Source organism: Chaetodon auriga, chromosome 8 (genome assembly GCF_051107435.1).
Source record: "Chaetodon auriga isolate fChaAug3 chromosome 8, fChaAug3.hap1, whole genome shotgun sequence".
Taxonomy (NCBI): Eukaryota; Metazoa; Chordata; class Actinopteri; order Chaetodontiformes; family Chaetodontidae; genus Chaetodon; species Chaetodon auriga.
This window is the reverse complement of record NC_135081.1, coordinates 8196082-8212857: the sequence shown is the minus strand read 5'-3', so window position 1 is coordinate 8212857 and position 16776 is coordinate 8196082. Positions and strand designations below refer to the sequence as shown.

Below are 16776 nucleotides of genomic sequence, written 5' to 3'. Positions count from 1 at the left end.
TGCCCGTGACTGTTGTCTTTGCCACAGGCTAGTAAAGAAACAATTAGTGCAGAGCTGGCCTCACTGTCCGCCACAATCAATAGTCCCTGATGGTCTTCTAAGCCTATTGACCGAGGCCCGTTCCTCTCCCTGACCCCTCATCTGTAGCGCCGACAGCAGCTTCAGACCACCTATCTGGACCTTGGGAAAGGGTTAGCGGGTTAAACAAGGCCCGATCCATGCAAACAAGCATTTCTTAATATTGTTTGCCTCAGTGTGCATTTGTATGCACGACGTGTAGTGGAGGGCTGCCATGTGTAATATGTTACCAGCTATTTAGCTTGACAGAAGAGTTCAAATTTAAGGGTGCGCATCATACAAAAGAATCAAAGTAATGAACGTCGCACATGGATGGCTTTTTGAAAAGAAAACTCATTTTTGTTCATCAATGAATGTTTTGCATCGCTATTATCGCCAAATGGGGTGATAATATAACGTCTTTCCTCCTGTTAAAGGTTGCGGAAGCCTGGAGGTTAGAACACGGATGCACTGTGTGATTTCTCAACAGGTGCACAGTTCATCTGCTCTTCCAAAAGGAAACTTTTTGAATGATAATAATTTGGAATAACTATAAAATAATTATACAGCACGATCCCCCAAAGTATTGCGTATTACTGTTTCTCAAGCTAAATAAACTGCAGGGCTGTAACGAGAAGACATCCTCGGTCCACCTGTGTGCATGCTGTTGCATACTCCATCTTCCACCAATCATCTTGCAGCCTTAGTGGCACCGAGGCAATCTGTTGATGTTAAAGTAATTGTCTGAGTTTGTGTTTGTGTCCTGAAAAAAGCCCTCCACCTTCCTCGCATCTAAGAACATCTGGACCGGTCCTCCTCGCTGCTCCCCGGCCTGCTGGGACAAGCTTCTCCTCCATGCAGCCTGCTAAGGAGGAGGAGGAGGAGGTAAGGTAACAAAGATAGAAGGGAGGGAAACGTTGAGGCAGAATAAGTGGAGCAGCTGTAAGGATGAAGGGGTGGGCAGCGGTGAACAGGTGTCACTCCCACTGACGGGCTGCTGCTGTGGCCCCCACTCTGACCCCCCGCCCCACCTGCACACCCACGCAGGGTAGTGGGGGTATGGTGGTTAGGAGAGCACCCATCCCTCACCTGTTCCTAGCCCCACGCCTACCTTCCTCCTCTCTCTCAGATGGCACCCAAGCCTCAGCTCAATATGGCTGCTGAGCTCACAGATTGACGCAGAAACACGCACACATGTGCTCATTAGTCCACACAACTCCCTGAACATATTCATAAGTCTGCCAGCATGAGAATGCATGGAATGAGCTTGTGAATGTATGCAGGTTAGCACACAAACAAACATCTTAGCTCTGCTAAAGTTTTCGTTTTCTATACTGTGCTGTTATCAGATCAAGCTGCACAACCTTTATCTGCAAACTACTATAAAACTGAATAGTTTTATTACATTTAGAATTATTTGTCGTTATGCATACTAGCACGCTAATGTGCTAGTGCTAAACAAAGCTGAATGGCAGTCTATAATTTAAGTGTTGCATCTTTATACTGTAAACAGATTTGGTGGGAAAATCAACAAGGCAACATTACAGCACGAAGCTGGACGTGGCTTTCAAAGTTGTGGGCTATGGCAGACTCTCAAGGGACTGAAAGGGTCACAGAACAATAAATGATTTGCAACATATATATTTATCAACAAAGAATGATTGATTAACTAATTATTTAGTCTATTAATGTCAAAGCTCAAGCTGTATTTTGAAATTGCTTTTTGTGTCCAAACAATGGTAGTAAAGTAAAAAGTATTCATTTTCAACAATCTACAGTATCTTAACCACTCTGTGGTTACTATTTATGTTGGGTGTCAATATATATAATATTAAGTTTAGTATAGTATTTCTTTAAAGTTTGTTTCAGTGCTTAATTTCTTCTAAAGTAGATGCTCATAATTTACATAACATTTAATTTTCTTGAGGGATACTTATTTCATCTTTCTATCAGTTCTTGTACTTTCTTTTGCTGTTGTGACACTTTCCCATCGTGGGCTCAATAAATTTAAAATAAAACACTGTGGTCCACTATTTTTATGACATATAATTAATCATTTAATAGACTAATTGTGTCAGCTCAAAGACAAAGAGAAGCAATAAAATAACCTTTGCTCAAATCTGGAGCAATGCGGTTCAGAAGAATGTTGTTATATTCTGAAGAGGCCTGAACACAAACACTGCTTTTAAAACAAGATACGAGTGATCATGACCGCTGCCACGGGCCCATATGACACCTAACTTAATCAGTACCTAAAAGGTCCGCCTCCCCAGTAAGTCAATCAATCAGTCAATCAATCAATATACAGCTCTATTGATCCATTTACAACCCGTCTATTCCCATGTCAATGCATCCATCTGAGTCCAATCATCACAGCGCTTAAAGCCGTCAACTGTGGCGTTACAGGACAGAGCAGATAGAGGGATGGAGGGAAGTGCAGGTGTGTGGATCGAGCCCCCCCCCCCACCTCTCTGCCCTCATCCCTCCTCCACTTCCCTCCCTCCGTTGCCGTGGTGAGGAGGGCAGTAATTACTCTGGTGTCAGCGTTGCTGGGTGCGACTCCTCCCCCGGCAAGGGGCGGCGGGCATCCATAACCCATCGTCCTGCCACGGGGTAAACGCCGGGCCATCCATCACGCACCCACTTGACAAATACCTTCCATAATAGAAGTTTATTTTTATGGGAGGCTGAATCAAGGACTTTCCCATGCATACAAAAACGTGTCAGAATTATTTATGGCTTGTGCTGAGACGCACAATATGTCATATCAAAGTCCCATCCCGCTTGCCGGCGCTGCTGCAAGCTGCTGGCGCTTGGCCTGTCGATATCTCCGCTCGCTATCAATAATGTGGAACACCGCCACGATAAGCCTCAGGATTCGGAGGTCATACTCGACACACAAACACGCACACGAGGGCTGACAGACACACACACGCACACCACATCACATGCATACATAGACAGGACATGCAAAATAACACATGATGATATACACAGATGTGCTTCAAGGCAAGGCAAACATTTTTGTGAGCTCACGTAAGACTCACTCATAGACAGACAGCAACGTAAAAACACACAGCAGAGAACGTAAAGTCAGACCTGAGCCCACGTTCCCCCATGTAATGTTCTTCGCATTGAAAACAAACATGTTTTTGTGCTTCCACATTAAAAAAAAAATATATCAGTCTCTGCATGAATCAAGCGGGTTTTTCCTTCAACTGTTTATTTTCTTTACCCTCACTTCCTCCCCCAAGAATAAAACAATTACCCAAACAAAGATCTCCACAAAGCAGAACCTGACCCGCGGTGTGGCGAGCAGGATCGAGGATCGCCATCTGTCAGTCAAAATCACCGCCAAGGTCGGACGAAAACAAAATGGTTTGGAGATGAGGGAGCGGCGTTGATCTCTCCGCTATGCCTTTGTGTATGTGTGTGAAGTGTGTACGTACGTCCACGTGCTGTAGAATAATCTCTGACGGTACGAAAAAAAAAAAAGAGAGAAAAACATAACAACTTAAGGAAATCCCTACACTGCAGCGAGAAAATCTGAGAGCTGTCAGTCAGAATGAGTGGCAACCCCTTCCGCCCAGAGAAATGGCAATAAATTGGGTTTCCTGATAAGGCCCCGGCATCACCAGCACGTCTGACCAAAAGGAAAAAAAAGGGAAAAGGAAAAATGAGCTGCTTTTCCGTAGGCCACTTGAGTGCTGTCAATCAACATGACTGGCAGGCTCACATGTCGCCAGTGGAGAGAGCAATGGAGGGAAAAAATAGATTAATGTACAGAAGAAGGAGCAGTGAGAGAGGGAGAGGGAGGAGAAGAGAGAGACAGCATTAAGCCTGGCTGGGAGAAAATGAATAAATATGATAAATATGATAATTGAAATGATGAGATTTTGGTACTTGGTATTGGATTCCGCTATGTGCCCAAAGGGATTAGTCCTTCATTCACTGTCATTTCCAGGCTTTCTGTCCCCTACACACACACACACGCACACACACAAACACAGAGAGCCCACGCAAACTAGCACAAAATACATACATTTAACAAAAAGATCTAATTCTACCAGGTGAGTTGTTGTATGTGTAAAACTCTGGGGCAGCAGGAGGTGATAAACCTCAAAGCAGCCGTCTACAAACCTGCCGACAAAGTAAAAAAAATATACGAAAAAACAATGTTGGTAGCAGCAGGAGAACTTTGTCCTGTGAAGACAGAAGATGTATGGCTCAGGGGAGATAGTAGCAACAGTAAATGATTACCTTTTTACAAACTGGGCCTTTGTAATAAAATGCGTAGGGGGAAGTATTATCAATTCAGCCGCCCGGTGAAGATAGCATTTCTGAAGCCACGGTGAGGCTGATCACTATCTAGAGAGGAGCCTGAATCTGTATTCCTCACCGCGAGTCCAGGAGGGAGAGGGGTCTGAGACCTGTTCGTGTGTGTGAGAGGAGGTGTGTGCGTGTCTATGTTCATGTGTGTTGCACTGAGAGAGACATCCGTTAAGGCCTCTTACGCCTGCAGGCCCAGCCGTGACAGAACCGAGATCTATTTTCTTACACCCACAAACAGAAAGACATGCAAGAGTGTGTGTGTGTGTGTGTTTGTGTGCGTTTGCAGAAACACATCAATACACATGAACTCTTTTGTGCGTGCAAACATACACACTTAGTCCTTGGGGCAAAGAACTATAAGATTGCAGATGGAGTTCTGTGCGAAACTGCAGGTGTGTGTGTATGCATCTTTATACAGTGTGTGTGTGTGTGTGTGTGTGTGTGTGTGTGTGTGTGTGTGTGTGTGCAAAGCTGAGATTCTCCGTTAGATGTGTGATTCTGTGGAAAGACACTGACAGATGACATGTACACACACTCTCTCAAACAACACACTTGTCTGATAGCAGTCAAACAGGAGAAGAAGACAACGCAGAAGAGACAACAGACAGACCGGCAAACAGATAGAGAGACAGATAGCATGGCAGATTCAGCTGCAGGCCCAGAGTCACATCACTCACTCTCAACACACACAAACACATCCACCCAAATGGTAACACATCATAACGCGCCCAAACACACAGCACCACAAGAAAGAGGCAGAGAGCGCGCTGATGTACTGAGAGAGTAGTGTGGGGCAGACAAAGACATCAGTGCAGCATTGGACATTAATGCACGCTGTAGAACTGAGGGGTATTAACATGAAGTGGGGTGACCAGTGATGTGACGCACATCAACTGTCCCTCACGTGTGTGTGTATGCATGTCTGTTTTAAAGCGTCGCACACAGAACGTTCGTTGGTATCGGAGGTTGCTGAATTTAAACAGTGGAAATCCGTCCTCTCCATGTTGAATGAATGTATGCATGAAAGAGCAGAATTTTCAATGGTTTCAATGTTTGATTGGAAATAATTATCAATGGAATTTGTGAGATAACTCTGATGACATCATTGGGGTTATCTCAGCCTGGGCTATGCTTAAGGTTAGTACATCTCTGCCTGGTGCATGGTAAGATATTACAAGGGGTGAGTAGGGAAAAATTGAAATGATCCTTCTTACTTAAAAAGCATCCAAGTTAACAAGTTAAATTCAGTGGTTTATAATGTGTTTAATGCACGTTGGAATTAAATAGAAGACATTCTTCACAACTGACTTGATTCAGTGAAGGTTTATGGCTCCATGGCTTGGTCACTTAAGTCAGAATCCAGATATTTTTGGTTCAGCATCTAACATTGAAGAGGTAGTGCGTTCAGACATGTTTGTGTCATATTTAAATTAATTGTAAGGCAGTTTGATGTTTTGAGACACTTGTGGCCCTGCGGTCCTCAAATTATATTCCATTACATTCATTTGGCAGCCGCTTTTGTTCAAAGTGACTTATGACAACAAAGTAAGTAAATTAATAAAGTAAAATAGAGAAGTCCTCCAGCTAATCAGCCAACCAAAGCACACATTGAGCAGTCAGCAGCTTCCCAAACTCTGATCTCTATTTTCAAATACAGTGGCCCGTTCAGATCCTTATCTCAACAAATACATAGCACACAGCCCTGCTATAGAAATACAAAAGTTTTTCCCCTCTCTCCATCCTCCCTCTTCTCTTTTTTCTCTTTTTTTTCACAGGTGTCAGAAGAGATTTCATGGCCTGTGCGTATGTGTGAATTTGCCACACCCCTTTTGAGTGCTCATTTACCCTTTTAGGTTTAATCTCCCCGTGAGTGGCTTTCCTCGCCCTTTAATTAGGCTATGGGGAGTCGACACCAACACTAAACACACGCACTTAGACTTCGAGACACGCACGCTCGACTGTTTCTTGCTACCATACACACACATATATACGGACGCACACCCACTAAAGTGCTGCAGAAACACAGTCACAGACTTGAGACACACTTTGCTAAGACAGTCCTCATCAGCCCTCGGTGGGCCTCTTTCATTCTCTGGCTCCCCTCAGCTGCACCAGTCACCAAGACAGGGCAGAGAAAAGGGGAGGGAGGGGAAGAGAATGGGGAAAAAAGTGCAATATTCTGTAGTTGTGAGAGGACAGAAAGAGGTGCTGGTGGTGAAGGCATTCATCTCTGAACTTTTTCCCGTTTCAAATCTACTTGTCAAGTTAAAGCCGCATTAAGCCACATCAGATTTTGGCAGACCCAAGTGGCAACAGGAGATAGATGTTTGAATTTTTTAAAGTTTAAAAATTACACGGCCCATAAATTTTCTAACAAGATTTTAGTGATATGTGCACTCATCAGATCCAAATAATGTGGTGACAGAAACATGGCAAGAGATCAGGACAGTGAGATGCTTGATTTTCTCTCATTAGTTTCATTACTAAGTTTACGATCTAGGTGGAAGGGATACATGAAACTCTTGCTCTGCAGTCTCAAAGTGGTCAATAAAATCCTTCTATTTTTAATTGTGCCAGAAGAGGCTTCACATTAAAGGACTGTTGGGTGTTTTGGTCAGAAACATCCAAACCACTGAGCTATATCAATAAAAACGGCAGATCTTTGCTCTCTGGATTATCACTCTAATGAGTGTTCGCCTTCTCCATTTATTCCACAAGTGTATTTCTTAAAACACCACCTGTACCAGTGCTAAGTTTACACTGAAACTCCTCTCTTTCACTTTTCCTCTCTTTTACTTCTTGCTCTCCAAACAGACCACAGATTTACCCAAACAAAACCAGGCACTAAAGAGGGAAATACAATAACAGCAGCAGTGATAGTGGATTGTTATGCTGGAAATAAGAGGGCACTTAATTGGGGTCTGATAGTCTAATAGGCAGCCCCTCTGATTACCAACTCTGCACATTGGCTTAAATTAGCCCACTGATGAGCAGCCAGGGGATTCAATTATGCTGGGGGAGAAATAAGGGGCCCTAATAGGCCACTGTATCAGGAAACATGGGACTGGGCTGGGCTAAAGTGCTGATAATTGGTTGTTTAGTTGGGAAAGTTGAGCCTGTTGGTAATTAGAGATGCTGAGACGTTTGTAGAGCCACCAAACCGACGACACACGGAGGCTAGAGAGCAGAAGGAGGAAGACAAGGGTCCTTGGCACAGTAAAAGGGGCAAAGGTCGTGGTGGAGATCTCAGAAGTGCACTTCAGCCAATGAGGGTGTAGATCAGGGAAAACATGTTGGTACTATATGAGCTGTGTTGACTCAGTAAAGGTCAAGATGGGGCAAGCCGGGCTGAAAGTGATCAGCAGTCTGGCCTTATCTCACAACCTGCCCTCCCTAACAATTTCTGCTTTCCTTACTTATCTTTTCACTTTTCTTTTTAACTCAGCTTTCTCGTCAATAACTACTTCTTTCTTTCTTTCTGTCTTTCTTCCTCGTCTTAGACAGCTTAGCCGTTAGCTGTAGCTGGATATGTACAGTGTGTCTGAACTGAGAGAGAAGGAGGACTGAATTATGGATGAGGCTTTATGGGAGCCGGCGGCCTGTCTGGTCCCATATTCACTGTCCCATACAGGAGGCGCAGCCCTGCCCGCGAGCATCCCCACCACATGTCACTCACTGGAGGTGTTTGTGTGTCTATGTGTGCGCTTCTGTCTAAGTACTCTGTGTTCATAGGAAAGCAGACTCCAGTGGTCCGACAAATGTCATTGCAAACATACAGCAAATATTCTTCTTTTTATCTACTGATTAAAAAGAAAGATGTGAAGCATTTGATGTGTGCTGATGCATTCTGAACAATCTAAAAATGTCTAAAAAGCTGTAGTATATATAAATGATTTACATGGTTAATAAAAGGTGTAGTACATCCAAACAAAAACTGCTGATGTAGCTTTCCAAGAAAAGCTGTCTCTGTCTTTAAGCTTGCTCATTAACCACTTAAACCAGTTCAGAAAAGTACGATTTGTAAGCTCAGTTTCATCTATATGTTTGGTTAAAACACTATTTACTGTTTTTCTCCTTCTTGTGTCATCGAACATCCAACTGTCTCCGTCCAACATGTCACAATCAGAATGAAGCATCAGACTAAAAACCTATGCAGACTGAACATTTTTATCCCTTTGTCCTGTTACCGGCTGTGCCCTACATAAGCCATCTGCAACTTTTTAGAATAGTGCAACATAAGCAAGCACCTAACATAACTGTGCCACTGCAACACCAGGGAACATATATCAAGTATCATCAATCTGCCTCAAATGCTGTGACAGCGACAGAACTTGTCCAGAGGCTCAGACAGAGGCAGAGGTTGACCCAGTCTGTCAATGACACTATGCTTCCAGTCATTATTCACCGTGTGGAGAGAAAAAAAAAAAAAAGCTAGCTGTGATGGCCTTAAGGTGGCAAAAACACAATGTAGACATTACTTCACATTCAGAGCAGCCAGAAAATGACTGCTGCTACGTCTCCTCTCTGATTGGATGGGACTTGTCAGTCAAACCTCTGAATGGCCACTAAACGGCTGAGAGGAAGCACTCGGATTGGCGCCAGGAGAAAGGGAAGGGAATGGAAGAAGGGGATGAAACAAAAGGCCGTTTGTTGTGGCTGATGTGTGATAAATACTGCCGGTTGGGGGAGTTTTCACGCTCATTGGAGCAGGTCATTATTCAGGAATTGCTGCTTGCTCGGCCCAGACCGGCCCTGTGTTGGTTTACTGAGACGCATGCAACCGTCACTGTGCATTTTCCCCTAAACTGCTTAGCCAACCCCCGAAAACACACTCACACACTCTCTCTTTCTCTCACACACACCCCTTGTTGCATGTCTCCTAGGACACACTGGCATTGAACAGCTGCTTCTCAACTGTAATATCTCAACCAACATGTGGAGCGTATGGATGGAGAGAGGTAGATATTAAACTGAGAGCAACCACTGTGTCCAAAAAGGGGACATTTAAGGGTGGCATGAAGGGACAGAGGAGGAACAGTGCTGTGAGTTCATGATTCACTTCAGTTCTCAAAGTGAGGACCAGATGAAGCTGAAAGGTGTTCCTCCATGAGGGAATTCGCCAATTAACACCCCAATACTGGCTTGAGCTAGTCTTCAAGTTCATACATGCAGGCGTGCAGAGGTGGCTTTGTGTGGTCGGGAAAATTAGATATGATGGCAACAGAATAACAAGCAGGGGCACAAAAACAGCAAGGGCTGTAAAAACTGACATGAAGACATACTGTGAGTAGAAAGGGCCGCATCTACTTATGTGTTCGGCCATAGTAAAGAGAAACATTCACAGGCTGACCTCACTAAAGTGCGTATGATGTGTTTTCTATGTGGGATTGCTTTGATGCTTAAACTGCAACATCTCTGTCACAGTTTGCTCGTCTTTTTTGGCTTCCCATTAAGCCAGCAAATCCCTCATTTTTGACTTGGTAAGATACAACTCTGAATAACAAAATCTACGCTGTGACAGCATCAGCACAATGAGGGTGTGTTAATCAGATTTTACATCGTACTGAACAGAATGACTTTTTTCATTAATGCCTATCATGTGAATGCAACATAAGGACGGTGACACAAAGACGCAGGTTCATCACTAGCGCTGACGACTTGATGTCCTATAGGTGTTTTTCAAAGAACTGTGATGCATTGTGTTTTCTTTTCACATATTTTCCCACATAGAAACGTGTCACATATAACACATTGTTATTAGAAACAGATGTTGATTTTATCGCCGGTGTCTGTGGCTTCTTTCACAACGTCGACACAGTGTCATATGCGCTGGGATACCAGGACACATTTGCATGACATACACACCTGTCCTTCACAATCCAACACGCCTGTTGTAACACAATACGCAAGTAAAACTCAGGAGAGTAATGTTTCATTACATGATGAACAGAAGGTGAAAGCGAGGGAGGGGAGCCGGGGAGGCACACAGATGCATAACTTAAGTAAAAGCCATCCAAACCCATATTTGTTTACAGATTTGTTTAATAAGGAAAAATATATGCAAACAAATGAATTTGCCTGTGGTTGTAACTGTGTATTAAGATCATCACTTACAAGGCCAGGTCTCCTCTAGCCCTCTACAGTAGCCATCCATCATGCATTATTAAGCAAAATAGAATCTGCATAAAGCAGCAACAATGCCTTGAAGAAGTTTATTTATTTATTTGTTTTATCTTTTCAGGCACTAAGCAGCAGATCCAAGTACTCCGTAGCTGTGAGCTAATTACAAAGCATTTGATCTCTATGCCCCCAAGATGTGCAATTATAACCTTGGTTGAAAATTAGGGAAATATTTCACAATTAAAAATAGTGCGATGAAGATCCTCTGACACAGCTAATGGCGACATCTCACCTGTATGTGTGTATGTGTGTGTGAGAGTGTAACATAGTTTTGGGTTCTGAACAGGACAGGAGGCTGATTTAACAAAGCCATTGCCCTGCAAACACAGCTGACCTCGCTGGAGGGATATAGCAAAGAAAGAAGGAAATATACCGTTTCTGAGAGTGTCTCCAGTCATAGTGCACTTGCAGCATTTTAACTAGAAAGAAAGTTCTAGTCGAGGGGTAATTTAGCAAAGTCGCAGCGCTCTGAGCTACCTGTAGCTCTAGTTCTGCTGCAGTGCTATCTATGCTCAGATCACACAGGCACCGCCACTTTTTTCTGGTATATCTCTCTGCAGATCGCAAAAAGAAGACAATTGTCATTACCATTTTATTAAAATGTGTCCTATCAGCAACATTTTCCCCTAACACATCTAACCTCCTTTTTCCTTCTTTTCCCTCTCTAATTCTAATCATCATTCCCCTCCATCACTTGCTGGGTCTAATTCCCTCTCTTCCTTCGTTTGCAAAGGACCTCTGCTTTCATCCTTGAGAAGGGCTTTAATTCGAAGTGCGACGCTGAATAAAGAAGGGAAGACAGAGAAAGGGGTGGGGGTAGAGAGAGAGTGATATAGAAAGACGGAGCAGCAGCGGAGACGTTCGGGTGTCAATCAATTTGGCGCGAGGGGCTGCAAGGGCCCGTGACTAGGGTGCGTTTGATCTGTGTCTTTCAAAGGGGGAACAGCGGGAAGGGCCATCACAGATGATTTGCCTCTCGCTGCTGGCCCTGGTGCCACTCTGACAGAGAGCAATCACAAGCAGGTTAATTCAACATCTACCTTCTTAATCTTTTTTTCCCCTGTCTCTTTCTTTTGGTCTCGTTCTGTCTACTTAGATGAAACACTGCTCTTTCCACTACCACCCCCACCTCCCCTTTTCCCTTTTTTGAAAGAGGGAGAGATCACAAGTGTACTTTCGGTGCCTTTTCAAACCACCTATAGTTTGATTGCTTTGGTCTTAATCAAGTAGAGAGAGTTGTTGATTTTCTGCATTCCTGCAGTGGTTTACTTAACCTGTCGCTACAATGCAAAATTTTGAGTAAACTGTATTACATCAATGAAAGCAAAGTGGGATCAGATCATTCCTCTCTGAAAATTGGTGCCATAAAGAATTTTCTTCTAGGGCGAGAAAGACCATCAGTTGCATTTTTGGAGCTTTTCTTTTGCTGTCATTCTTTGGGTTCATATCTGTGGTGTGGCGTGAGCCGAATATGAATCAGAGCGTCAAGATGACATCTTGAAAACATGCTGCTTAACTTGACTGAAAGAGGAGGATATGTTTCCTCCAGATGACTGAAAGATGACGCGCGTTCCAGACTAGATCTGACCTTCGCTCATAAAAACGGAAACTGCACACACACAATGCACATTGTTTGCTGCTGGATCATGACCACCTTTAAGATGATGCCTCAGCCTTAGTATGGACACATACAGAGAAATCACATTCTTTACTTGGTGTAAACTTTGTGCTCTCATGTGGCTTAACAGATCACACTAAGGGGAACACAAACCAATAAAATTAATCTGGGCAGCCTTTTGACCAAAGGTCAACCGATGCATAAGGACAAACAGAGGTGAGGGAAATCCAGGGGTGAAAGGGTAAGAAGAAGAGTAAAGGTGTGCTTTGACTTCAGGTAAGAGGGTACAGAGAATATGAAACAGGTGTTTGTAAGAGGTGAAGGTGGAAAGGTTCTGCACGGAGGTTGGGACATGGTCAGAGACAAGTTGATCCTTGAATTTAAAGAATAGAAATTATACCAAGAATAAGCCAGTTTGAAAAAAAGACATAAACCTCAGAGTCAGCACAAGGACACAACTCAAAAACATTCAGTTTCAATAGGGAGTAAACCACAGTGCCACCAGAATGCAGCCATTTTCCAGTAATGTCCCTGCCTGGCCTTTTTCCCATGAGCTCCCCTCCAACTCTACTGCTTTTATTTAAGGTCAAAAGGATAACAGGATAAAGGCTGTCCTCTCTGCTCCTCTGAAGGACAAGCACTCTGCCGATTGGATTTGGTGGCCTTCAAGGACAAAGGAAGAACTCTGTGATACAAAGGAACCAATAGGGGAGGAACAAGATTTCATCTGTCTCTATGGCCTGAGTGATTGGCAGGGCTGGATAGATGAGCAATCTGAGTGCTGCCTCTTTGTGGCTGGATGCCCTCCATAAGCATTGAATAGCAAGACTTGATCCAGACACAAAAACACACTCAAGGATTCTGGAAGATCTGACCTCTGTGGAATAATAGGAGCCTGGGCAGGGTTGCAGGGGTGGCCATGTGATTTAATTCAGCAGAATGATTTCAAATGTTGATTTGTCTGTGGGTATAAACTGCATGTGTGTCGATGTGTGTGTGCAAGAGACTGCAGAAGATTTGAGAGACAAGTTAGTAAATGAAAGGTGGTGAGGTTCAAAAGTCTGAAAGAGCAGAAAAAATGTGCACATAATATATGTTCTAGACATTAAAGTGGCCCCCGGCAAGGAACTTAAAGGAGCAGTCCAGAGATTTACTATGGCACTTCATAAAGTTGGGGGGGGGGGGCTCAAAGAAACGGATTAGAAAACAAAGGTCAAAATTGACACAGCATGAGATACAGGAAGAGGCATCTTGACTTCTAGTTCATAGACGGGATAAAGCTACAGAAACACTGGATCCTACATGTCCCATAATGAAACACAATCAAATTTTTTCTTAGACCTTCCCTGACTGGACCCTCAAATTCAGAAACTGAGTGGTTCTCCCCATGACTAGTGAACTCATCCTCACAGTCCCTTTGACTTTCAGCTGACCCTAACCAGCTGTGAAATTCTGGGAAGACACTGCTGTAAATAAGCCTGGAGCTCCAACGACCCTTAAACGCACCTCCTCAAGTAAGAACTGATTACCTGCATGTAGGTAGGCAAGATCTGGATTCTCAATATCGGGGTGATTTTCCTTCAGGTGGTTGCGGAACTCCATGGGAGAGTTGGTGGCATAGCTGCATTTGGGACAGTTGTACATCTTCACGCCCTCGTGTTTGCCCGTATGGAGAATGTGCTTTCGGATGTTCTCAGCACAGTTGGATCTAAGGGGGACAAACAAATAAAAATAATGGAATAAAAAAACAAAAAGATTAAAAGATGAGAGTCATGGGGGAGAAAACACAAGATAAACACTTGGCAACATTCCCAAGAAAGGTTTGCTTTACCAACATTTCATTTTGTTGCAATGATGACACACACACACACACACACACACACACACACACACACACACACACACACACACACACACACACACACACACACACACACATGAGACACTCCACTCAAGCTGGGCTTTGGAGCTGAGGGAGCAGCCATGTTTGGACAGACTCTCAAAACATTCATTGCCTAAATACGCCTCTGTGAAACAGGCCCACCACCACCAAATGACTAATGACAGCTTTCACAAACAGAGAAACAGCTTGTTACACAAACAATATTTAGATCTTGCAAATTCTTTGATACTCTATCATGCTCTTACATATGTCATAGATATTTTCTTTCCCTACAGCTGTTCAGGTTTAGTGTGCAATGGTGCTGGCAGCAGCGGGTGACGCTGAAGACGTCCGTTATGCATTATGTATCTTTTGCCATTGTATGAAAGCTAGAGGAATAGCGGTGTATGTTGTGTGTGCACGCATGAGTGTGCGGGAGTTTGTGGGTCTTCGAGCTGGTCAGATAGGGCAAGCTAAGCAGCGTGCTACTGCAGGTTGTAGGATGTAATGATGTCAGCTCAGAGAGTCACACACAACCCTCTGCTGATTAATGATGCTGCCTGACCTGCTCCCAGGCTCTATCTAAACCTCCTCATGGACGCACACACAAAACACAATGGGCAAGACAAACATGCACATACGTACATACAGGCATGAATAAACCTTACTTTGCACCAAAATAAAATTTTAATCTCTAATATGACTACACAGGTGCAAATATACAGATCTGATTCCGTAAACACCCCAGTGCACACACACACGTGCACACGGGAGCACACACATAATGCATCATGCAAGCAAGCATGTGCAGTGTAGAACACGGTTTCATACACACACATAAACACACACCATCATGTGTTGATGGATGGGGCACTCGTGCTCAGTTTGGACCTGACATTCTCGGACAGTATAATACGCAATTACTCTCCCTTATCACCTTGGCCGGGACAATAAAGCCTCACAGTGCCATAGCTCACACCAGCCAAGGAGAGAATTTGTTTTCACTTTTGCAGAGACACCTCTCTCCATCATGGGGGCCACAGTCCAGCCCGGCTCCACTGGGGCCTAAGAAAAAAAAAAAAAAAAAAAAAAACTACAGCGGGCCCACTCTGGGTTCTGTTCATGCTGTGTGAAATTCATAAGCACTGGCCGCTGGTGAGCAATGGGGGCTCTTCACCAAACTGAACCCTACAGTAGTTTGGGATGGCACGTTCTCGACAAATGAAAACACATTTTAAAAGCAGTCATCCTCAGCGATGAGGAAATGTCTGTTTTACCAGATCACAGATGAATGGAACACCATGTAATGCAACGTGTACTTCATGGAAGCTTTTACATTTGCTTTGTGTCAGAGAGGCTCACATTCCTGGCTCACAGGAAGTGATGGATTTGGATATCTGGTTTGTTTGAAATGAAGAACCAGGTAGTTAGCGCGAGCAGCTACCTACAAACCTACAGAACCTGCAAAAAAAACAAGGAAATGATGCCACAATACCTGCCACACATACGAAATTAATACACCAGCCTTCATATCTAAAATGTAAAAAAAAAAAATGTGCCACTAACAGCAAACCCCAACAAAGGCCTGATATGAAAACTATAGATGTTATTGTAGGTTTACATCAGTGACAAGTGTTTCAAGTCTGAATGTCAAGTCTGAAGAATTTAAAGAATCTAAATGAGCCAGAAATACTTTTACTGACAACGCAGGGATATGTACTGTACATAACCCTTAATATTTACACTCATTCTCAATCATTTATCCTGCAAACTGGCACACGTAATTACTTTATCAGCCATCACTAGCGAAATTATAACAGGTTCATCGACAAATCACGGCCACATCTGTTGACTGCTCTTCTGCGAAATGGAAACAGACATATTTAAGAATTTAAACTGCCACATGTCGATGAATTACAGTAAATCATGCTGCTAAAGAATGCATTTACTGCTAAAAGTGAACTAATTTCTTATTCGAAAGCAGGAGCATAAATAGATAAAATTTGAAGCGGAGCTAAAAGGTTCTAAAGAGAGTGAGGGTGGATTCCTAGGGGGGCCATGCTATCTCTCAGATATGGTAATGGCGTAATTGTCATATTAAAACAACACAACGTGCGTTTAGGAGTCAGCAGGTGTCACAGTTAGTGAAAGCCCACACCAGCCCTCCTACAATACACTGTATTAATTAGTCCAACACTGTTTCAACTTCCTCCCCCATCCATGCACTCACCATGGGAATCAGCCATACCGATGCTCAACGGATACATCACCCCTTCTCTGCCTCTTTCCGTCTTTCCCTCTCGCTCCCCTTTATTTTAGCCATTTCCATATTCCTCCTCCCAAACGAGTGTATGGTAATGGGAGAGGTGTAATTGAGAGGCGCTTCGTTAGAGGAGGTTTAAATGTGTTTCTTTGTGTGTGTTAAGAGTTGGGAGGGGGTATTTGGATCATTGGTGCTATTTGGATCTTATTCTGCCAAGGAGGCCCAGTTATCATCATTAATGTCTCTCCCATCTCCCACATCTCTCCCTTCACTTAACAAGGTCGCAAACCTTCCTGGCATTGACGGTGAGCGTGTCGTCCTCAAAGCCACCACTGCCTCGAATCGAAACATTGTTCTAACAGGTAGATTGAAACATGAATGCCTCAGCATTCAATAAACAATAATAGCCCCGGAAGGATGGTAGCGTGGCACGAGTCAGAGGCT

The 16776-nt window shown here is 43.7% G+C and overlaps 1 protein-coding gene across 1 annotated transcript in view; it reads right to left on the bottom strand.

The window, feature by feature from the left end:
* znf407 (zinc finger protein 407) overlaps positions 1–16776 on the bottom strand; it is a 139508-nt gene that overhangs the window by 25458 nt on the left and 97274 nt on the right. Inside the window, exon 9 of the mRNA XM_076738167.1 lies at positions 13717–13895. Coding sequence (XP_076594282.1) covers positions 13717–13895 — 179 coding nt within the window. The remainder of the gene's footprint in view (positions 1–13716; positions 13896–16776) is intronic.